Here is a 23382-nt window from a genome sequence, read left to right on the forward strand (position 1 = left end):
TTCCTGTTCCTTTCACTTTGAGAATCCTCTTACCTTTCTCCTACAGGTACTCTATTTTTCTTTTCTTTCTCATTTTTCTCATTATTTTCCAATGCATTGGCTAACAGCAATTTTTTCCTATATATATTTTTTTCTTCATGGCTAAGCCTATGGTATGCGCAGTTGTAATCAAGATTGATGATTGTTGATAGGATTGTTATTGTTTTCTTTTACTTTCTATCTAATTTCTTTGTCGAATGTTTCATTGCAGAGGTGTTTGAAAGGCATCGTTAGGAGGAGAGGAGGGGTTTTTCTGGCACCTTTTAAGGATAACCTTCGTCGGAAATACCCCAAATGGCTTCTTCCCCAGAAGGTTCTCCACCTTCACCATCTAGTTCATCACCACCTCCATCATCGACAGATAAATCGCCGCCGTCGCCACCGCCACCACATTCAGCTTCACCTCCACCACCAAAATCGTCACCACCCCCGGAAGAGTCAAAGTCATCTCCACCTCCTTCATCTTTATCTTCTTCACCAACACCACCACCACCACCAACACCAACACCAACACCACCACCACCACCCTCATCATCATCATCACCATCACCATCACCACCACCACCACCCTCATCATCACCATCACCACCACCACCAACACCACCCTCGTCATCACCACCACCACCACCTTCGTCATCACCACCACCACCAACGTCATCATCATCGCCACCAACACCACTTTCGTCATCAACATCGCCACCAACACCACCCTCGTCATCATCCTCACCAACAACACCTTCTTCATCATCAGAATCATCATCACCACCAACACCACCTTCGTCATCATCAGAATCGTCACCACCATCTCCATCTAATAATAATGGCAGCAATCAAAATAATGCTGCCACAACTAATCCTACTCTATCATCATCATCATCACCACCACCACCACCAAAGTTGACATCCGAAAATAGCTCATCAACTCTTTCTTCCTCGCCAAGACTGTCACCTCCACCATCATCTACTAATATTGTGAGTGAATCAGAATCGGATACCTCATCATCGCAGTCTTTGCCAATTATAATAGGTGTTTCAGTTGGCGTTGTTTTGTTGTTTACTCTCATTATAGCGCTCATTATTGCTACATGCAACAGAAAGAAAAAGAAGTCTGATAATCATATGCAATATTACAATAATTCTACGCCACCACAAGGTAAGTATATTTCAAGAAACTAATTGTAATCCCTTGTAATACGAGAAAAATGTTACTGTGATCTTTCTAAAAAATCATGCTTTTTGATTAATAATGCATTAATTTATAGGTGGTGTTAGATATGGAAATGCCTCAAGCCTAGCCCAAGCAGGACAAATGAACAAGAGGTACCAAGCTAATGATCACCTTGTCATTAATTTACCATCGCCTCGTGGTGGAAATGCAGGTCGTGGAGGATGGCAACAAACACCATCACCACAAGGGCAAACACCATCTTCTAGTGAAATGAGCTCCAATTTACATGGTCCAACTTTGCCACACGCATATCCATCGCCTTTAGGGCTCAACCAAAGCCCTTTCACCTATGAAGAGCTAGCAGTCGCAACTCATGGGTTCTCTCAAGCTAACTTGTTGGGTCAAGGTGGGTTTGGGTTTGTCCACAAAGGAGTTTTGCCCAACGGCAAAGAAGTAGCTGTTAAGAGTCTCAAATCTGGTAGCGGACAGGGTGAACGTGAATTTCAAGCTGAAGTTGAGATTATCAGTCGTGTCCATCATCGTCATCTCGTGTCTCTTGTTGGGTATTCCATGGCAGGAGATAAAAAGATGTTGGTCTATGAATTTGTGCCTAATAAAACTCTTGAATTCCACCTTCAGGGTATGCAAAGGGATAACGATGATATTACACTTTTTGGCCACAACTCTAATTACTCACCTATGGATTCTGTGATTCAGATAAAAAGACCATCAAATAAGATTCTTTGATAGACTAGAGATGAGTCAAGCTTACATTATATATGCTAGAGGTGTAACTGGTCATATCTTATGCTATCATTGTTTGATTGCAGAGAAAGGTCTTCCGACCATGGACTGGCCTACTAGGCTCAAAATTGCTCTGGGAGCAGCCAAAGGCCTTGCATACTTGCATGAAGATTGTAAGTATAATTTTATATAGCATTAGTAAACTCTCTATTCCACATTCCTTCCTTTTCTTTTATAATCCATTTGAGGAAACACAGGCCACCCTCGCATCATTCATAGGGACATCAAATCCGCCAATATCCTTCTCGATTTCAGTTTTGAAGCCAAGGTATGTTACAACCTTGAAATAAATTGATTGGATTTGTTTTGTTTGTTTCAGCTTATTCGAAATGTATATTGAATTGCGAACCTGCAGGTGGCAGATTTCGGGTTGGCTAAACTTACTCAAGATGACAATACTCATGTCTCAACTCGTGTCATGGGAACATTTGGGTGAGGAAAATTGGTTCAATACTTTGAATCCACAAGCTTTTGGTTATATCTGATTAGAGTAATTTTGATGAATTTTCTTATAATCAACAAATGCAGTTACTTAGCTCCTGAATACGCATCCAGTGGCAAGCTGACAGATAAATCTGATGTTTTCTCCTTTGGTGTTGTGCTCTTGGAATTGATAACTGGACGTCGGCCTTTAGACCTGACCTCAGATATGGACGAGAGCTTAGTAGAGTGGGTGCGAAGTGTCTCCTTTTTAATATATAAGTTTAATGTCTTGATACACCAGATGCTGACACGGAAAAATTCAACTATACATTCATTAACAGGCTAGACCCTTATGCGCAAGTGCAATGGAGAATGGAAACTTAAGTCAATTGGTGGATCCGCGCCTGGAAAACAATTTTGTCCGCCATGAGATGGCACGCCTGGTTGCATGTGCTGCTGCATGTGTTAGGCATTCTGCTAGAAGGCGGCCGAAAATGCGACAGGTATATGAATCCTAAATCTTGTTAGGAAATTTTTTCAAGCACAATTATGGTCCTAGCTAGATCTTGTTAACTTTCAGGTTCTTTGGAAGTGAATCAAAAGATTGCATGTTTAAGCACCTTATTTCCCCTGAATAGGATTTGCTACCTAACACATTATATATAAGTAATGCTTCTTCAATTATAAATTATCAAGCAGTTCTTTGGTCTTATTCACCAACCACATGTATTGGAGATTTGAAATGCTTCACAAAATTCTGAACATGGGTAGATATTGATGAATTTATATATATTTATATGCCTGAAACAGATTGTGCGTGCACTGGAAGATGATGTTTCATTGGATTACCTAAATGAGGATATGAGACCAGGCCAAAGTTCAAGGTTCAGCTCCACGAGTGGCAGCAATGACTATGATTCTAGTTCATATAGTGCAGACATGAAGAATTTCAGGAAACTGGCATTGGACAGCCTAGAAATTGGAAGCTGCAACTTTGGCGACACGAGTGAGTACGGGCTCAATCCTTCTCCCTCTAGCAGTGACTCAAGTGGGACTATGAGCCGAAGGCAACCTTAAGTAAACTCGAAATTCATCAAGAATAATACGTAAGGGATATCAAAACCAACCCCTTTACTGAAAGTTCAGACATTTTCTTCACTTTCCCCGCGTTAAAATGTGACAGAGATACCATGCTTTTATAAAAACTCAACAAATAGATGAAATGAACACTCTATTCAAGGTGAGTTATAGTCATTCTATTTAATTACATTGTTCATACATAAAAGATTTGGAATATGAATGGTCAAAGATAATTTTGTACAAGTAAAACATAATCTCGTATATGACAGAATACAATTGAAACAAAAATACCCCTTTAGCAATTTGACAGTCAACTGATTTGAATCAATTAGCTGTCTATTCTTGACTTTTGTGCTGGCTGATTTTTGGATTTTTTTGGAAGTTTGATGACCGCCTTAACTTTGTATGGCATCATGGCTTCTCGCCGTTGAGATGGTCGTTTGCATGCAACTGAGTTGTCTCAGTTAGCTCCTCAGACTTGCATGACTGCTGAGTTATATAGGATTGAATTGACTCAGTTGATTCCTTGCATGAATGCCGAGTTGACTCGGTTCCTTGCATGGATGCTGAATTGCTTATAAAATCATATTTAAAGTTGAATTTTAAAATTAAAAAATTACTCTTATTTTTCGCTCATTTAAATCTAAAAGAAATCGAGAATGTGATCAACAAGACTTTATTTCAATAATAAGAAAAAAAATCATAAAATCCTAAAGTATATGAAATTTTAATCTAATTTTATGTTAGATTTCTTCAATTGTATGTTTTTTTTAAAAAGTATTTTAATTAATTTATTAATTTATTAATTTTTATATATAAAATGCACTAATCGAGAGTTTAAGAAATCTTTTCCTGCATTATTTTTTCAAGTTTGATATTTTTTTTATGAAACAATTTCTAAAAATTTTTTGGTGCTCCAATCTTCATAGCCCATTAAATGGGGAGACATTTTCAATATTGAAATTGAAAATAAATAAAATACCATACTTAAAATATGTGAGGACATTCCAGTCATTTAAACAAACTCACAGTCACCGGTAACAAACATCGTTTTCCCGCCAATGGATCTACCTCCTGACAGTTAACTAATCATAACAACCAGGGGCACTTCCGTAATTCAACTACTATTAATTTCCTTGACGTGGCGTATTTCTATTACTCAACCAACATCAACACTGATTGCAAATATTACCAGATCCACCAGATCTCCACCCTCTTTTTTCAACCGCCTTTCAAAGTTCTAAGCCCCCGTTTTGAAAAACCAATGCGTTAAGAGTACAGAAGAGAGAGAGCGAGCGAGCGAGAGAGAAGAGATACAGAGGGGAAGACTCACTCGCCTGCAAATATAAAACCTAAGAGAAATTATATAAAATCACCTTAGATCTCGTAGATTCAAAATTTGAATTTGCGATGGCACAGACTTTGGTGAAGAAGGACGACGATATCGACGATGAAGGTAAATTCAATTCTCATTTTCTTCAGTCCATTTTATTTCACTCTTTTCTTATTGATTCTTCTTTTCGTGTTTAATTAATCGTAAATCTTAGGTTTGAGCTTCTAGATCTGTTCGGCTTTTGATTCATTTAGAGATGCATTGTGTGATCGATAGATCTAATTTCGAGTGATTACGGTTAGTTTTAGTGGAATTTCATTTACTTCTAGTTGATCTGACCCATACTCTTGCTCCACTAGATTTTCTGTTCCTGAAAGGGCAATGTATATTGTTAGTTTCAATGGATGCGTTTAATTTTAGTTGATTTGTGTAGAGATGTGGATCTCGAGACTTTATGTATATTCTAGCATCGAGTTCTGTATGTATTGTTGTTGAATTCTTCTAGCTTTTTAGGTGTTTGGAGAAGGTTTTTTAATTGTTAATTTTGTACTTTCGTTTGTTAAACAGCGGACTACTCTCCATTTTTGGGGATTGAGAAGGGTGCGGTTCTTCAAGAAGGTAGGGTTTTCAATGACCCTCAGCTTGATCCTCGAAGATGCTCTCAGGTTTCTGCTTTTTAAGCTATCTTGATTTTCTATTTTGTCTGTTTGTGTTTTCATTTTATAGTGAATGTTTGTTTATAAATTCTTTGTGTAGGTTATCACAAAGCTTCTTTATCTACTGAACCAAGGAGAAATGTTCACTAAGGTTAGTTTTTCTTTGTTCCGGCAAAGATTAGATCCATTTTTCTTTTCTTTTTCAGTTTGTTAAATTAGAACTGATGTCTGTTGAATGGGTTTCTACTTTAGTATGTATATTGAAGGAAATGTGCTGTATTGTGATGAAAATTTCCCTTGTTGAATGATTATTTTCTGGTGTTATATGGATAGGTTGAAGCCACAGAAGTCTTCTTTTCTGTGACAAAGCTCTTCCAATCAAAGGATATAGGTTTGAGGAGAATGGTATATGTGATGATAAAGGAGCTATCTCCATCAGCAGATGAGGTTATATATCTTGAAATTTCCATGCTTGTTGCATAACTTTTTTGTTTGTGTGCAAACATGTCTGAAAATTTAGATACCAATTAATCCTTATTCTTGTTGACAATAGGTTATTATTGTCACAAGCTCTCTCATGAAGGACATGACTAGCAAGACTGATATGTATCGAGCAAATGCTATACGTGTGCTTTGTCGGATAACAGATGGAACTCTTCTGACCCAGATAGAGAGATACTTGAAACAAGCAATTGTTGACAAAAATCCAGTTGTCGCAAGTGCGGCCTTAGTCAGTGGTATCCACTTACTGCAGGTAATGCTTTTTCGTTAGGGTTGGTTTTTTATATATATATATATATAGTTTTGAAACTAATTATCAAAACTCTAATGACTTGTTGATATTTCATAAATATTTTGGCAGACAAACCCTGAGATTGTGAAAAGATGGAGTAATGAGGTTCAAGAAGCTGTTCAATCAAGAGCAGCCCTTGTGCAGTTTCATGCTCTGGCATTGCTCCACCAGGTATGTTACATTCCTTGTTCGGAAAGCTTTGGAGTTTATTTGGTAGTTGAAGCCAGTTGCTTGATTCAAGCCCAACCTTTAACTGATTTAAGCCTTGTGTCTATGAAGATAAAGAGTTTTCCTTGAAAATATCTTGAGTCGCATAGCTTCTCAAGTTTTTTATTTCTTCTGACTAGTTTTAGCAGTTTGTGGGTTTCTTTTTACTGGATTTTAACACATTGCATTCTTGGCTCGTTATCCTAGGTAGAACAATACTTATAGATTTATCTGCAGCAAGTGGTAGTTAAAATGCATGTAATAAAGGAAAGTACAGTAATTGCATGCAGTAAAAATCCATGGTACTTTCGCATGCTTGCATGTCTGTGTATATGCATGGTTGGATTTGGGGTGATGATCATTAAATTGATCTTTTCAGTTTTAAATTGAGTCACAACTGTGATGAATTTATGTGTTTTCATACTGGCAGATACGGCAAAACGATAGACTAGCTGTAAATAAGCTGGTTAGTAGTTTGACTAGGGGAAGTGTCCGCTCTCCTTTAGCCCAGTGCCTATTGATACGTTATACTAGTCAGGTACTCACCATCTCTAAATATCTTCGCCCTTCTGCCAACCTTTTTGTTCATAAACATTGTGAAGTAATTGGTGAATCTGCAGGTTATTCGTGAATCAGCCAATAGCACTCAAACAGGGGATCGCCCTTTCTATGACTTTCTTGAGGGCTGTCTGCGCCATAAGGCTGAGATGGTGATTTTTGAGACTGCTAGAGCAATTACAGAGCTCAGTGGTGTGACAACCAGAGAATTGACACCGGCAATTACAGTTCTTCAGCTCTTTTTAAGCTCTTCTAAGCCAGTGCTGAGATTTGCTGCAGTTCGTACTTTGAACAAGGTTGATTTATTTTCCTTTGCTAAGTAATACATCATGCTATTATATAGATATCTATGTTGTTGGTTCAAGGAAAATGAAAGCTAAACACTTTATTGGAAGGGGCTATGGTAGTTTCTTCTGCAGATTTCAGAAGTTCAAACACGCTTATGGAGCTTGTTGAAATTTCTGTTACTATATTGTTTAACAAACATATAATTATATTTCAGTCATAAATGATTGTTGTTTCTTTCTAATTCAGATGCATGTATGTATTTGTGCATTCTGATGGTGTGACTTAATATCTTTTCAGGTTGCAATGACTCATCCCATGGCTGTCACTAACTGCAATATTGATATGGAGAGTTTAATTTCTGACCAAAATAGAAGCATTGCCACACTTGCTATCACTACCCTTCTCAAGACTGGAAATGAGTCAAGTGTGGATCGCCTGATGAAGCAGATAACTAACTTTATGTCTGATATTGCCGATGAATTCAAAATTGTCGTTGTGGAAGCCATAAGATCATTATGCTTAAAGTTTCCATTGAAGCACAGATCTTTGTAAGGGATGCTTGGCTTTGCATTATTGGTCAGTAGGCTTCTGTAAATGCTTCTTTTTTATTGCCTTAAAGAACTTTATATCCATTGTTGTCTTCAGGATGAATTTCTTAAGCAATATTATAAGGGAAGAAGGTGGATTTGAGTACAAAAAGGCCATTGTAGATTCAATTGTGATTCTAATCAGAGATATCCCTGAAGCAAAGGAGAGTGGATTACTTCATTTGTGTGAGTTCATTGAAGACTGTGAATTCACATATCTTTCCACACAGGTAGCACTTTCATTTATTATCTTGCATCTTCTCTTTTGTGCTCTTTATACTTTTTTTTCTCCCACCTTTGACTTCTATTAAATTTGTCTCAACATTGTCTTATAGATACTTCATTTTCTGGGGATTGAAGGCCCAAAAACCTCAGATCCAAGCAAATATATACGGTACATTTACAACCGTGTGCATCTTGAGAACGCAACTGTCCGTGCTGGTGCAGTGAGCACCCTAGCAAAATTCGGTGCTATGGTTGATACATTGAAGGTATGAAATCTTAATTATTATCTTTCGTTTTTCTGAAGTAATCTCAACCTGCTACTCATTGCTTATCTATTTAAACACAAAAATCTTGTGCTACTCTTTTGCAGCCCCGCATATTTGTTCTCTTAAGACGCTGTCTCTTTGATAATGATGACGAGGTCAGTCTGTTTTGAATAACATCACATTTGTACAATTGTATTATATGCTTATGCATTCATTGTTGTCCCTTTATTTGTTATTCATTTTTGTTGCATTCTTACTTCCAAGCTGTGGAAACTCAAATATGCTTTTTTTTCTTAATATTCCAATAATTTAAGGACTTTTAATTGTAGGTTCGTGACAGGGCTACACTCTATCTTAATACACTTTGTGGCGATGGTGCAGTTTTCCAAACTGGTGAAGATGTAAAGGAGTTTCTCTTTGGTTCACTAGATATCCCTCTGGTGAACTTGGAGAACAGTTTGAAGAATTATGTAAGTTTCTAAATTTCTATTGCACTTTTTTCTACTTTTAAGGTCATGATGTCATGTGTTTAATTTGGGTACAGGAGCCATCAAAAGAGTCTTTTAACATTAATTCTGTCCCAAAGGAGGTCAAGACTCAGCCACTTGCTGAGAAGAAAGCTCCAGGTAAAAAGCCAATTGGTCTTGGTGCTCCTTTTGCTGGCCCTCCATCAAGTGTTGATGCTTATGACAAGCTGCTTTCATCAATTCCTGAGTTTTCAAACTTTGGCAAGCTTTTCAAGGTTCTTTCATTGACTTTGCTTGTGTGTTCCATGCTTATAATGATTTAGACATTATTCCTATTTTGGTTACTAATGCCTTGTTTCCAATTTTTATTGGCCAGTCCTCTTCACCTGTGGAGCTGACAGAAGCAGAAACAGAATATGCAGTTAATGTGGTCAAACATATTTTTGATGGTCATGCTGTGTTTCAGTACAACTGCACCAATACCATTCCGGAGCAATTATTGGAGAATGTAATAATCAAATCACACCAAGCATCTATAAATTACTTAAAACCTGTGATAGAATATCTTGATAACTTAATCTGCATGGTACCAGGTCACTGTTATTGCGGATGCTTCAGAGGCTGAGGAATTTGCTGAAGTAGCTTCAAAGCCTTTAAGATCACTTCCATATGATTCACCTGGACAGACCTTTGTGGCATTTGAGAAGCCAGAGGGGGTCCCAGCTGTTGGAAAGTTTTCAAATATGCTAAGGTTCATCGTAAAAGAGGTATGGCTCCTTCCCTTTTTTGCTCAAGCAAAATCTGTAGCTTGTTAAAATTCTCCATTGTTTGAATGTGCAATGACCAGACATCAGGTTTAAATTGGTCCTGAATGATAGCACATTTTGCGAAGACCACACAACAAGTTTAAATTGATTCTGGATGATGGCATGTTTTGTAAAGAAATCTCATTTGCTCTCCCTCTCCTTCATTTTGGCACGAATTGAGCGAGTTTAAGCTTCCATTAATACACCATAGAGAGTATGTTTTCCATAATGAGCTGGACACTTTAGGTGGTTTTCCTATCTCATGTTTGCATTGGTTCTGCTAGGTTGATCCAAGTACTGGTGAGGCTGAGGATGATGGAGTAGAGGACGAGTACCAACTGGAGGAGCTTGAAGTTGTTGCAGCTGATTACATGTTGAGGGTGGGTGTCTCTAATTTCAGGAATGCATGGGAAAGCATAGGTGCAGATTTTGAGCGTGTAGATGAATATGGACTTGGCCCAAGGGATAGCCTGGCTGAGGCTGTTAATGCTGTCATAAATCTTCTTGGCATGCAACCCTGTGAGGTAAGTGCCAGTGTTTTTCTTTTGTTTTTCTGTAATGCTGTTGCTATGGGTATGCTGTTTACACTTAATCTTAACTGCCTTACATTAGACTGTCAAGTACCATATCATTTTTTTACACTGCAACTCCCATTGTAATTGGATGGTCTTTTTCTGTTGGTGTCCAGGGCACAGAGGTTGTGCCTAGCAATTCCAGATCACACACCTGTCTTCTATCTGGAGTATACATAGGCAATGTCAAGGTGCTTGTGCGGTTGCAATTTGGAATTGATGGTCCAAAGGATGTGGCAATGAAACTTGCTGTTAGATCTGAGGATGAAGCTGTTAGTGATGCCATTCATGAGACTGTAGCTAGTGGCTAGGTTGTTAATTCATTTTTCTTTTTCTTTTTCTTTTTTTTTTCTTTTTTTTTTCTTTATAATTTTGCCTCTAATCCGGCTTCTATATATGTTGTGGTTTTATATGAGATCGGAATTAAATGGCTGTAGAAAGTGGCTAGGTTGTCAATTCATTTTTCTTTTTCTTTTCTTTTATTTATTTATTTATAATTTTGCCTCTAATCCGGCTTCTATAGATGTTCTTGTTTTATATGAGATCGGAATTAAATGGCTGTAGAATCTTGAAAAGCTTGTAGAAAGAATTGCAATGCCCCTTATTCCCTTTTTTTTTTTTTTATTTCTAATTGTTTTGTTGGATTAAGTATAGGATCCATAGCTTTGCTTGATTTTATTAATCATGAATTTTAAGGTGCAGTTGCTTTTTTTCTTGTCATATTGAACGCTCGATAATTTTGTAGTAATCAGCATTAATATTATGCCAAATTTGAACGAGCCCTTATATATATATATGCGAATATGATGTTTGACTTCAGAGTTGTGATGGTTGACTTTGATGTGAAGTTATTATCGCTCAAGTTGTCCCATAAATAATTGCCTCGAACCCAATGAAGAAGACGCAACTGTATTGTACTTTATCTTTTGATTTTAAGTATGAGAAGGATAAAATATTAAAGATGTTTTTGAATTAATGTTTATATTTTTATTGTATTTAAATATACAAGTTTTTATCTTTTATTTGTATTGGAGTAAATCTTTGTTTAAAAAATTCATATTTCCAACAACAGATTTATTTATATTAAAAGTTTATTTAAATATAATTAAAAATTAATAGCTTTTTTAAATATAAATAAAAAGTTAATGATTTATTTAGATATAAATTAATATTCAAAAAATTATTTAAATGCAATTAAAGTATAAAAAACTTATGTAAATAAAGTAATAAAATTCAAAAGCTTTTTTATTATTTAAGTCAGATGGCAAACAAAACAAAACTGTTAAAGATAGACGGCAAAGCAGAAAATTTACTTCAAGGCATTGAGCTATAAACAATCTGAAAGCTCAGGAGCATTGAGCTGTTATAAACACAAATGTTATAGGAATTGGGATTAAAGGAAACCAAAGTAACACGATTGAGTTGGTAGCACTCAGGGTACAATTAGTTGCTACTATGGGAGAAAAAAAAAATTATCACAATCAGGCAAAAGCTAACCAAATGCAAATGAACCTTTCTGCCAATACAAGTTCTCAAGCCAAACTACCTTTTATCTTTCTTTACCCACTAATAAAATTGACTTTTCGACATGAAAGTTACAAGCAACAATAAAAGATCAGGGTTTCCCAAACCATAAACATGATTGAACTACAAATGAATCTTCCAGATAGGATCATGCAGGAAGGACTCTATTGGGAAGAATGGACCTGACATGGAGAGGATTGGCAACATGGAAATAGTTTCCTGTCTTTGGACTCAAGTCACCCTCCTGTACCCTCCAAATGCCCAAATCTGCCATGCCAAGAATGATATCACATTCAGCAGAAATTCGGAATTTTCAATTTTCCATTAATATTAATACATACTAGCTTCAGTTAAAAGAAAAAAAAAATATTAAAAGAACAGAAGAGAACAAGTAGGCAGGGTTGGTTTTCATTTCTACAAGTTGCAAATGCATTTGATAAAATGACAACATAGACTAACCTTGAGGTTTGTATCCCAACTTCCTGTACATAAGGCACTACCATCAGCTGACAAACCCAAACAGCTAATCCGGTTCACATGTGAGTTCTGGAGAGATCTTAAGTTCAAAACAACCTGCCAAAAGAGTAGGTAATTAGAACCAGTGCCTACCATATGCCAAAGTCGATTCACCTATAAATCATTTGAGCTGATGCTTGATTGAGATAGTCAAAAGAATGGGAGAACAAACAAGGTTGAAAGTGCAGCGTTCCCAAGCTAAAAAGGTAGGGCTAAAAGTAAAAGACAGCCTCAGATAACACAAGGATTTCCTAAATTAACGTCTATAACTCACTAAAATTCACGCTTCATATGAAGTATTTCTGCACACACCACAATTGACCTGAAGAAAGGAGGAAACTCAATAAAACTCTTTATGCTTTCAGCTAAAGCATTTATGAAGCATCTAAGTCAACAAAACAAAACCAATTTGCAGGCTATGCCGGTATAATTTAGATCAGTGTCGACCAAAAGACAACATCACCAGATTCAAGAAAGAATTGAATCTTCAAGGCAAAAATATCTTTATGAAGATATTAAGAAATAATTCAGGTTCTCAAGTCAGAGGGCTGGAAAGATGCGGAAGGGGAGAAAAAAAAAGGGAAGGGGGGGGTGGCAGTTGAGTTATGTACCCTTGCCAATAAAGTGTCCCATACATAGCAATCTCCATTTAAGTATCCAGCAAAGAGGAGTCTTCCAGATATGGAGAACGCAATCGAAGTCACATGTGGAACGTCATTATCACCATGTTGCTGATAGTATCTTTGCAACTGGTGACCAGTTCTGATATCAAACAACCTGCAGGTTCCATCATCTGATCCAGTTCCAAACCGATTGCCATCTGGAAAGAACTTCACAGTGTTAACATCACCCTCATGACCATGAAATGTACGCACTGCTCGACTTGCAACCCGAGTATCCCACAATCGGGCAGTTGCATCACACGAACCAGAAACAAACATTCTTGAGTTTGACCCATTAATTGAGACACTGAAAGAATGAAAAAAGTAACATTGTAAAACAAACTTATTAAATGTAGCATTGTGAAACAAACATATTATCTTTCATAAGAAGTTTCTATAGTATTACACTTATTGCAAACATTAACATCACTGGTCACAGGGTCCATCATATGACTAATAAAAGTAGAATAAATCAATCAGATGCAATTTAATATACAGAAAGTGAGGTTTAGGCTTCCTCAAGGTTATAACCAGCAGTTAACAAGTATAACAACCATTATATTATTGGAAACTTTTCTAATTCAACTTCATATCCAGGCCACTTCATAAAAATATTGAACACTCCCTAATTGCGAATCACTGACTCGGTAATCCAACTAGACGAAAACCAACTTCCCTTGCAGTTGATTCACAAAGGCCACTATTTTTTTAACTTCTAGATAAACATTTGGCATGATCTTATAAAGATACCAGAGAAAGAATTGTAATTGGACACAATTCTTATTAAAAAAGGCTGATGCAACATATAAGTTGAGCCAACATGAAAAAGAAAAAAACACTAAAATACCACAACACATCAGCGGTATGTCCAGATTGAAATTCTCCCCCAAAAACTGAAGTCCTGAGGCCTGTTGTAATATCCCATAGAACACATGTCTGATCACCAGAACTGGTAATAATGTGAATGTCTTCATCTGGAACATACTGACAACAGGAAACATAGCCCTTATGCCCACTAAGGGTTTTTGATACTGGTAGATTTCCATCCTTGTCAGTTGGTGAATTCAAGTTGAAAATAGAACACATACTATCAAGACCACCACAGGCAACTGATTGACCCGTTGGAGAAAAAGCACATGTCATAACCCATGCACAAGGCAGCTTTATGGCATGAGTTTTCTGGCTTGTTAGAGCGTTCCACACAATTAAGCGTCCATCCTGAGAGGCACTGACAATTCGATTTCTTTCTGGAGTCCAATCCAACGAGTATACCTGCATGGTTCTTGGAAATTAAATTCATATGTAGCACATTATCGATAGTCAGCAGTATGACAAATGATCTACAATTGAATGAAATAAAGTTGACTTTTTGCATCATTCTGCAGCAATAAAGGGGTTGCATACTGTCCAAACCATCAAAATGCTGATTTGCTTTAATTTAGAAATTGTTTTGTTCCCATTTCAGCAAATAACGAGGGGAAAAAAATTGCTTCAGAAGGTCTCACTTCTCAGTTTTCAGGATAATCTATAATAACCAAACCACATTTTTTTCTACCCACAAAGCATTTCATTTGTCATCACTTATCAGTTATCTACATAGCAAGAAGTATTCCTTGTTCCTGGGAGAAAATAGACATGCAACTGCACAAACATGAATCATTCATCCACTTGGGAGCTGGGAAAGACAGACACATCATATGTTGGGGTGCCAAAAAACAGAATATGAAACCTGTTCATCTCCAAATTATGTAGTAAAGAAATTTGCAAGAAACTAAACCATTGGAGAAGAAAAAAAAAAAACACCCATGTTCCAAAGCAATTCAACTTTAAATAATTGCAATAACAAGCTAAAAAAAAAGAATACCTTGCCAGTGTGACCTTGCAATGTCCTGCAACAAACCAGATCCGTTGGGCCAAAAGTAACTGGACTCCTCCCTTGGGAACTTGCATATTCGGCGACTACCCATAATTTACCCAAAAACAAAAAGCAGATCTCAGAAGCAAGTTGTCAAATTTCCCAAAATTAAAACAATAAAAAGAAAAAAAAAAGATTGAAAATTGCCACCATCCGTATCGAGCAACTGGTGGCGTCTCTGCCTCAGTTGCTCTCTTAGATTGTTCACTTTCTCCGTCGCCGCCGCGTGCTTCTCTTTCAGCTCCGCAACGGACATTTTCTTACTCTTTTTTTGCTTAACAAAATTTGACTAAAAAAAGAACCATTTTTTATTAGTTTTTTATATTGGCTTATGAAATCAAGGCCCCTCTCTACTCTTATCTATGGATTCATAATTAAACGGGAAACAAACCCATAAAAAAGAAAGGAACTTTTTTAGTGATAGTGAAGGTGGTGATGACTGCAAGATTCTGAAGGAGTAAGAGAGAGAGAGACATAGAGAGAGAGAGAGTCATGGTTGGATTGGTAAGGCTTGATAGAGTTTGACCGACGCCGCCAGGCCCACCCTGTCCCACGTGGTTATCTACTGGGACCCCTCGACACCCTTCTTTTCCTTTTCCCTTTTACCTGGTTAAATTCCCTGTTCTTTCATGTTAAAAAGGAAAAAAACACCGAAAGCAGAAGTCAAAGCAAAAAGGTTGAAGCCAGTTTATAAACGTTGGATGCAAAAAAGAGTAACGAATATTGACATGTTGATTAAAACATGTATGTATTCGACGTAACCAAGTGTTAGTGTTTTAAAGAAGAAGATTGTATGGTTTGAAAGTCAAATCCTAGAGGGCAGAGGAGAAGCAGTCTTCCTTCACATGCCATGGGAAGTTTGGTTTGACAGTGTGTAGAACCCTACGTTCCCTCGAAAGGTTGTTACGTTTCGAATATATATATATATATATATATATATATATATATATATATATTGATTTATACTTTTTATTAACCATTGATTGAGATCGATAGAAAAAAATGAAATTAAGTTTTTTTTTTTTTTTAATCTTTTGGATTTAATAAACTCAATGGTTAAAAAAAATGTAAAATAATAATAATAATAATAAAAATATATATATATAGAGAGAGAGAGAGAGGATAAATTTCACTAAAAAATTTTACATATTTTTTAACTATTGATTTTATTAGATAAAATTTTAATTTAATATAAATATATTTTTAAACATATATGTATAAAATTTTGTATATAATAATATTATTAACAATCTATAAAATAAATATATACTATCTTTAAAAAATAAATAAATAAATTTAAAAGTATAAAAAAATAATATTATCAATTTATCATTATATTTTTAAATAGTTAATTTAATCATATATATTTAAATGAGTTTTTTTATATAAAAATATATTAAAATAAAAATAAAAAAATAACAAAGTCTTTATGATTATTAAGTTTTTTTTTAAAATACAATTACTTTTTTTAAAAAAATTGAAATATTTATAAATTTCGATTTGAAAAAATAAAATATAAAAGAAAATAAATTGTAATAAAAAAAATATAAACCAAAATTTTAAAAATTATTTTACCTAGTAATTTTATTTTTATCAAATTAAAAATAATTAAATAACAAAAAATGTAAAATATATTTTATATTTACATATTAATTAAAATAAGCTAATTCCCTAAAACTATTTGAAACTAACCGATATTATTTAATATCAAATCTGATAAAAAAAAAGTCAAATTTAAATGTGTCGTATATTGATATATATTAAGCATATTGGTCGGTACAATAGATACCAAAATAAAACTAACAACGACATTCCGTATCCTTACAAAAGCTAGATATCCTAACCACTAAATGACAACGGAAATTTGAGCTTTCATTTAGTAACCACGAAAATCAGTTTGGAATATTATTTTTTGTGTTTTTCAATGTTTGGAAGGACAAAAATAACTTGATCAACAGAAATTGATTTAGGGTCAATGAAACGATAAAGCATCACAGGCGGAAATTATCTTCCGTTTCTCTCTTAGGAAAAATAATTTTCAAAACAGCCACACAAACACCATTTCTCCTAATTTCAACAAACAAACTCACAAACCCATCAAACTTGCCACTATTAAACCCACAAATATCTCTTGATTCTTCATTTTTACCTTCAGAATGACTGAAATTTTACCATTATTGAAGTTATAGGTAAGAAAGTTATCCATTTTTTCTTAATTTTTTCATTTATCAATTTTGCTTTCTTTATCTCTTTATTATTATTTTTTTATCTCACTTATTTGAATGTTGAAGTACAATCATTAAAGACAGCTCTAACTTTTACTTTTAACCAATCTCAATCTCGTACTTGTGATTTTTAGTTTTTAACATTTACTTCTAATTTGACAGAAACATTAAAATTTTTCAATTTTTGTAAAATTTTTTTTATTGAATTGATAGATATCCACTCAATTCATGACATTGACTCAGTCAAAGATTGTATAATTAATATACTTGAATCAATTGAGTCACTATGGTTAAAATCATGTACTCAATAAATTAAAAAAACATTAAAAAAAAAACTTCACAATCTTTTTAAGTAACAAAAGACCAATAAATTTTTCTCAAAAACAAAAAAAAAAAAAAAAAACCCTCAAAAGCAAGGTACCACGGAGAAAATCAAAAGACATTTGGTTGGACAGCCAAACTATGGGCCTTTCCATTAGAATTTGCCACCTCCCTCTAACTTCAATTATTTGAGTTTCCTGGACCATCAACAGTTCTTAAGCCTGGTTGCTTTCAACGGTACGATCGTGGTACATTGTCTCAGTCTTGAGAATTTTTTTCAGGACATCTTCAATTCAGTTTAGACCAAAAGACAGAATCCAGAATCCTACGCAAGATCAACTTCTGTAATCTTGGGATTTGGAACCCCATTTTTACAAGACGTATCTCCATATGCAAACGCTGCATTACACTGAAGATAGACAAAATTAATGAGCCATCATGCATTTGCAGACAATGGTTTTGACCAATGCTCATACCTCCATAATCATACGTTAATCAGTGAAAATTCTGAACAACACAAGTAAAGAAAATCAGCTGAAGCTTGACATGAATCTACAATTTGGGCATAGATAATGCCAAAATCATTGACTATAAATAATACACTTTTATATGTGATTGGATGCATAAAAAGAAAACCTGATACACAGACATTTAAGGATGACACCATTTTTAACCACTAAAGTTTTAGCAACACAATTTTTTCCACCCTTTACTTTATTAGATCAAATAATATAAGAAAGAAAAAAATCTGGACTGATCCAGATCAAAGGAGAAGAACTTTACAGTTAAAACTATGAAATAAGACCCACAAGGTAAATATGTCCCCACCACCTTTATTTAACTATTCATTTTCTTGGTTCAATTTCAAATCACATTCATCTGTCTTTTCAGGTGCTCCCACCAGGGTAGATGCAATTATTGTAACCTGCCATCAAAAGAAAATTTTCATTCAGAGAAAAAAAAAAGAAAAAAAGAACAAACACTAAAACAAGAGATGCTTGTCTGAGAGGAAGGCATGGATACTAAGGCAAGGAGGAGTATTGGATCTTGTTCTTAAAGATAAGGCAGAGATGCTTGTCTGAGAGGAAGGCATGGATACTAAGATAAGGAGTATTGGATCTTATTCTGAAAGATAAGGCAGTCATAAACCACAAAATTAGAATTTCATAATCTTCATATTCCAAATGGACGCTTAACCCAAAAGGAGAACATTTTGAAATGTTAAAGATAAAACCCCTTATTAAAGCATAATCTTAAATAAAAGTCCATTTCCTTGTGTGAACACTTTATTCATTTGCTTACCAACAAATCTAAGCTTGACAAACATGATGTGACTATGGGAACTATAAAATGACCAGCTTTTGATGTAAAAGATAAATTTTATAGAACTGAGATATAGCTGGAATGAAGATATTTACTAGGATTTTGGGATGTTAGTGTTGCCGTCTGCGAGAAGTCACAATTCCATGGATTCTTGGCAGAAGTCCGGTAGTAAAGGTTCATGGCATAAGCAGCATGTGATGCTACGGTATTTGGTTCGAAACAGGCACCTCCTGGTTGGATTGGACTGCAGTCAATACCTTGGCCACAGGCATAGTCTAGACTTGATTGCAATTCAGTATCAGAAATACCAGCCTTTGGCACACACCAACAATTTGCAGTTGGTATTGGTTGTGGAGCCACTGGATTTTGTGGAGACGATGGAGTCTGGAGCAATGAAAAAGCAGGGAAGAATGTCAATTACCAGACAAATAATACCATTCAGGAATTCCAGTAGCCTTCTTGTATGTCCTTAAAACTCGTAGCAGCTATTACAATGGATCATGCAATCCAAAAAGTTTGGAAATTTCTCGAACACTTTCACCCAGGCCTTTATTTGGTGGAAGAAAATCATTTTTCAAAGGCAAAAAAAAATAACGGAAAACAAGATGTCGCATTTTTACAGCTAATTTTATCAATAAAAAATATTTTTATTTAATTTTAATTTTAAAATATATTTTAAAATTAATCTAGTCTGACTAAGAATTTTTAAAAAGCTCCTTCAAGAATAAGAATCGTTTCTTCACCCATTATAGATAACCTTTTTTTTTTTTTGTTTTTGTTCAGATAAATAAATTAGTTGACTCACCTGATCACTCTTTGAAATCCCAACATCGTATATCATTGAAAGGTCAGACCTGAAAAGTCCAAATGCTCGTTCAGAACCAGGACCTGGTTTCAAGTCCTCATCGTAAAGTGCAAAGAGGTATGTATCCACAGATTTTCCAGGCATCAATGGAGTCCCAACCATTGATCTCAGATGTGCAATCAAATTCCCATTATAGGCTTTGGCATTCTCGATGCTAGGTCCAACTTCATTACTGTCCCCGCTATATGGCCATCCTGTCTCAGCAACCATAATCTCAACATCCTTGAACCCCATAGCACTCAAGGCAGAATGCACTGCATCGACCTGCACATCATAATCAAGTCATAGAGCTAATCGTATTAAATCATTTGCATACACTCAGTTTCCAACTGATGGATCAACTGCTAAACTAGCATGCTGGATCAAATTCAAACAGAGCAACGTTTCAGTTATTTAGGACTAACCGTAAATATTTAAATTTCATAATTAATGGCCAAACTACTATATTATGGTAAGAATATAATTTTTTTTCCCAGTATATGAGGGTTACGTTTTTCTGGACCTAGTTGAATTTAAAATGTTCACTTCTATGATGTATTCATCTGCATCCAACCATAAACGAAATTCTAGAAGAACTAACCTAGAATTATTGCAACGACCAGTCAATCACCAAGCACACAAGTCACATCAACTACACTTAATGCCTCCAATTATTCCATGAAAAAGGCCAAGAAAATTAAAGAGATACAATAGTAGTCTATTATAGTACTTAATAGGGATCACTAATTGGCTTTTTCTCACACAAATGCTGATATCACATGCATTACAGTGATTGTTTGTCATTTTAGCATCTGATAGTAATAAAATTCATAAATAATATGGTCCAGATCTTAACAATTAATGGAGAAATGACGACGGAATGCAGATTTTTATGTGCAATGTCAGGATCTTCCGCTCATTGAGTTTGGAACATGAATTTTTGTAAAGTTACTATATTCATAGGTTATGCCCTGGGCCAATTGCAACAAGATAATGAACTTAATCAAACTTTGCAACAAATTCAATAGTTGGATAAGTTTATTCTAAGACAGATTCTGTCCAGGAAACGTGATAGAACAAGGGTTAATGAAGCAAATAACCTACCAACTCTTTCGTATATAGTGGCATATGCAATAAAAAAATCATCAAAATCGTGACAAGCAAGACAGAAGCCTATCATCAAAAGCAAAACTTAAACAGCAAACTAATGAACAATCATCAAATGACAAGTGCTATTATAAGTCACTAATCAACTCAACCTAATTAAGGGTGTCACCAGTTATTTCTTGAACTGATTCCTAAAGGAAATGTACTAGATAAACCTAACTTGCAATCAATTAGATTTTCTTATATCTACAAAGCACCCTGATCTAAAAAAAAAAAAACAGTTTGATCAGGCAAAGAATGGAAAAAGAAATTGTGGGTTTATGTCAAAATGTTAATCATATCGACGACAAAAAAAGTGAATTCATGCGATCCAATCCCTCAACATCCTACATAAATGTCGTGGACCAGTAACCAGAATTGACATAAACGTTATCGGTTATCTCTTTTAACTGGGCTTGGTCCAAAATAAACTAAGCTCAGCCCACCAAAAAAAAAAAAAACATTGCAGTTTTTTTTCACATAACAATTTTTTAGGGAAGTACTTTGTTCGCACGTGAATGAAAATTCCATCAGCAGTTATTAAATAATAACTAACCTGTGCATCGAACATGTTCATGTACTTGATCCCGTTTCCCGAGTCAACTCGTCCCGCGTTAGGTTGAAACAAGCAGAAGGCAAGCGTTTCAGGTCTCGGGTCACTTTGATAAGCGAAAAATGGGTACGGATTAATAGCAAAAGGGGATCCATTGTCTTTCTGGAACTGAAGTAAGCCGTTCAATGCCGGTTGATAACTCGGGATAAACAACCCGGAAGATGGTGGGTCCGACTGATACAACACCGCCATTGAATGAACCGTTGAGACCTTGATCTTTCCACCGAGCGAGGCCGCGTTAAGGGCATTTTGGACATTTTGCAGCGCCGGCAGAAGCTGGTTTATCAGGTTCGGGTCATTTGTAGTCAAAACCTGTAAAGAGAACAAAAATTTTTACTTATGAACTAAAAAAAAATCTTACTTTTAATGAAATTTAAGAAATTTTCAACCTTTTTCTCTTCTAAAAAATCACTTTTTTAATCTTTTCAGACGTAGAAAAGGGAAAACTGTAAAGGACAAATGATGATTTTTGAAAGTGACCTCATTGCCGACAGTGATAAGAATGATGTTGCTAGCAGGGTAGAAAGGCAAAACATTGGAGTTAACCCACTGAGCAGCTGAGTTAGGATCCGAGGCCAAAGTTGGAATATCTCCATTCCCAGCTCCAATAACGATTCCAATTCCGGTGTTGGCTAAAGCTGTAATGATCGCTGGATCCGCTCCGTATAGCCTAACCTTCTCTATCAACGTGGATTGTAGAAGCTTCGCGGTGGCTGATGGTGGCGGTAAGTTGTCAGCTACTTGGCCATAGTTCACTCCAATAAACGGCTCTGAACCTATTTACAAAAAAAAAAATCCCAAATCATTAGAGAAAGTCAAAATTTAAGTTGAGGTTCTGAAACTTGAGAGTGAAGTAACTGATACTGATGCTATTTCCTTCTGTGTTTTCTTTTCTTGGTCGAGGAAAAGGAAAAGCGATGTTGTTTGGGTGGTTAGAGACTTACTTGAGAAATGAAGGGAGAGGAGGAGGACGAGGAGGAGGAAGAGGAAGAGAGTTGCCATAACAGGGAAGAGGGACAGTCAGAGAGGGAGTATGTGAAAGGGAATGTTTTTTTCTGATGAGTGGGTGTCGTTTATTGCTTAAGCTGAGTGTTTGAAACTAAGAAAGGGATGTGTTTGGAAAAATATTGGATCTTGGATTAGTATAGTTGCAAAGTACTCAGTTAATGCAACTGTTAGAAAGTTGTGGAAAACTTTAGAGGTTCAGGTTCTGGTTCTGATTCTGAAGTGGAAATCTTTTAACATTTGAACTGCCTTCACTGAGATTTTTTTTTTATCAAATAATATTTTTTATTTATAACTTTGACATGACACTTTTGATATAATATTATTTAGATAATAATTTTTTTTTTTTATGTATATGTATTTTTTTAATATGAGCATCAACAAAAATTTTCATTTAATAATTGAAAAAAAGAGAAGGATCTGACAGTGGAACCGAGTTTTTTATCCTCGTACTCATGGTCACACCCCTCGTGTGATGTTAGTTTTTCCGCCTCTTTCCCCTTTTTTTATTGGGGAGAGGTCTGAAAGGAATGTAGGGAAGGTTTAGTAATAGAAACTCGTGCCTTCCATTCACCATTTTACATAAAGAACTTTAGTAGTTTTGGGAGTTTAGAACAATTACTAACTAGTCTTTAATCTTTATATTTTGGTTATTATGGTTCAGATTGAAAGATGTCAAATTTTTACTTAAAAAAAATAAAGTGAAATTGAGGTAGTTAATTCGATCAAGGGATAAGTTGTTGGATCAAAATGTTTTTCGATTTTAAATTTAGGAGTTGGTATGATGGTTTTGTTTCGTAATTCCAATATTAGGACTGGTTGACTGAATATCAAGTAACTTAAAAAAAAAAAATAGGTCGACATTTATTTATTGTTCTGATTTTAACCTAACTAAAGCTGACATGCCTTAGATAAAATAAAATATGCTTTTGCCTAAATCAAGCGGTGGCACTACCTTGACTTGAATTTATAACCACACCATAACCTCAAATGGAGCAGCAAGCAATCCACCAACT

The 23382-nt window shown here is 35.4% G+C and overlaps 4 protein-coding genes across 6 annotated transcripts; 2 read left to right on the forward strand and 2 right to left on the reverse strand.

The window, feature by feature from the left end:
• The first annotated feature begins 5 nt into the window (after positions 1 to 5).
• LOC111282237 (proline-rich receptor-like protein kinase PERK15) lies at positions 6 to 3767 on the forward strand. Of its 2 annotated transcripts, XM_089761197.1 has the most exons (9): positions 6 to 46; positions 251 to 1192; positions 1302 to 1847; positions 2038 to 2124; positions 2209 to 2279; positions 2367 to 2443; positions 2540 to 2684; positions 2776 to 2937; positions 3245 to 3767. In XM_089761197.1, the coding sequence occupies exons 2-9, from the start codon at positions 334 to 336 to the stop codon at positions 3509 to 3511; spliced, it is 2214 nt and encodes a 737-aa protein (XP_089617323.1). In that variant the 5' UTR covers positions 6 to 46; positions 251 to 333; the 3' UTR covers positions 3512 to 3767. The 2 variants fall into 2 exon arrangements, with proteins under 2 accessions (XP_089617323.1, XP_089617324.1); XM_089761198.1 differs by lacking the exon at positions 6 to 46 and having other exon boundaries at positions 208 to 1192.
• A 997-nt stretch (positions 3768 to 4764) lies between these two features.
• On the forward strand, positions 4765 to 10890 carry LOC111282158 (coatomer subunit gamma-like). 2 transcript variants are annotated; one of them, XM_022870134.2, is made up of 18 exons: positions 4765 to 4970; positions 5415 to 5512; positions 5604 to 5654; positions 5837 to 5950; positions 6057 to 6257; positions 6366 to 6467; positions 6934 to 7041; positions 7124 to 7357; positions 7647 to 7897; positions 7995 to 8166; positions 8272 to 8427; positions 8532 to 8582; positions 8757 to 8897; positions 8972 to 9169; positions 9271 to 9402; positions 9488 to 9661; positions 9985 to 10224; positions 10389 to 10890. In XM_022870134.2, exons 1-18 carry the CDS (start codon positions 4925 to 4927, stop codon positions 10581 to 10583), a joined length of 2664 nt encoding a protein of 887 aa, XP_022725869.2. In that variant the 5' UTR covers positions 4765 to 4924; the 3' UTR covers positions 10584 to 10890. The 2 variants fall into 2 exon arrangements, with proteins under 2 accessions (XP_022725869.2, XP_089617322.1); XM_089761196.1 differs by having other exon boundaries at positions 7647 to 7925; positions 10389 to 10781.
• Positions 10891 to 11635: 745 nt separating this feature from the next.
• On the reverse strand, positions 11636 to 15389 carry LOC111282915 (guanine nucleotide-binding protein subunit beta-2-like). The gene is made up of 6 exons (XM_022871206.2): positions 15040 to 15389; positions 14839 to 14933; positions 13822 to 14246; positions 12924 to 13281; positions 12256 to 12369; positions 11636 to 12063 (listed from the first exon to the last, which is right to left on the reverse strand). The coding sequence occupies exons 1-6, from the start codon at positions 15143 to 15145 to the stop codon at positions 12028 to 12030; spliced, it is 1134 nt and encodes a 377-aa protein (XP_022726941.2). The 5' UTR covers positions 15146 to 15389; the 3' UTR covers positions 11636 to 12027.
• A 2576-nt stretch (positions 15390 to 17965) lies between these two features.
• On the reverse strand, positions 17966 to 22447 carry LOC111282901 (glucan endo-1,3-beta-glucosidase 7-like). Its single transcript, XM_022871186.2, has 6 exons — positions 22306 to 22447; positions 21842 to 22137; positions 21305 to 21673; positions 19564 to 19887; positions 18854 to 19142; positions 17966 to 18360 (listed from the first exon to the last, which is right to left on the reverse strand). The coding sequence occupies exons 1-6, from the start codon at positions 22361 to 22363 to the stop codon at positions 18323 to 18325; spliced, it is 1374 nt and encodes a 457-aa protein (XP_022726921.2). The 5' UTR covers positions 22364 to 22447; the 3' UTR covers positions 17966 to 18322.
• Between the last annotated feature and the right edge of the window lie 935 nt (positions 22448 to 23382).

Source organism: Durio zibethinus, chromosome 5 (genome assembly GCF_047325235.1).
Source record: "Durio zibethinus cultivar Kanyao isolate XHJ-2024 chromosome 5, ASM4732523v1, whole genome shotgun sequence".
NCBI lineage: Eukaryota > Viridiplantae > Streptophyta > Magnoliopsida > Malvales > Malvaceae > Durio > Durio zibethinus.

Coding starts and splice junctions, on each gene's coding strand:
- LOC111282901 (XM_022871186.2), bottom strand. CDS start 22,363: ATGGCAACTCTCTTCCTCTTCCTCCTCCTCGTCCTCCTCCTCTCCCTT. Junction 21,674..21,841: donor TTATCACTGTCGGCAATGAG/GTCACTTTCAAA, acceptor TTCTCTTTACAG/GTTTTGACTACAAATGACCC. Junction 19,143..19,563: donor GGATTTCAAAGAGTGATCAG/GTGAGTCAACTA, acceptor TCATTGCTCCAG/ACTCCATCGTCTCCACAAAA.
- LOC111282237 (XM_089761197.1), top strand. CDS start 334: ATGGCTTCTTCCCCAGAAGGTTCTCCACCTTCACCATCTAGTTCATCA. Junction 2,125..2,208: donor TGCATACTTGCATGAAGATT/GTAAGTATAATT, acceptor GAGGAAACACAG/GCCACCCTCGCATCATTCAT. Junction 2,444..2,539: donor CGTGTCATGGGAACATTTGG/GTGAGGAAAATT, acceptor CAACAAATGCAG/TTACTTAGCTCCTGAATACG.
- LOC111282158 (XM_022870134.2), top strand. CDS start 4,925: ATGGCACAGACTTTGGTGAAGAAGGACGACGATATCGACGATGAAG. Junction 8,583..8,756: donor TCTTTGATAATGATGACGAG/GTCAGTCTGTTT, acceptor TTTTAATTGTAG/GTTCGTGACAGGGCTACACT. Junction 8,898..8,971: donor AGAACAGTTTGAAGAATTAT/GTAAGTTTCTAA, acceptor ATTTGGGTACAG/GAGCCATCAAAAGAGTCTTT.
- LOC111282915 (XM_022871206.2), bottom strand. CDS start 15,145: ATGTCCGTTGCGGAGCTGAAAGAGAAGCACGCGGCGGCGACGGAGAAA. Junction 14,934..15,039: donor CCAGTTGCTCGATACGGATG/GTGGCAATTTTC, acceptor AATTATGGGTAG/TCGCCGAATATGCAAGTTCC. Junction 14,247..14,838: donor TGCAAGGTCACACTGGCAAG/GTATTCTTTTTT, acceptor AGAACCATGCAG/GTATACTCGTTGGATTGGAC.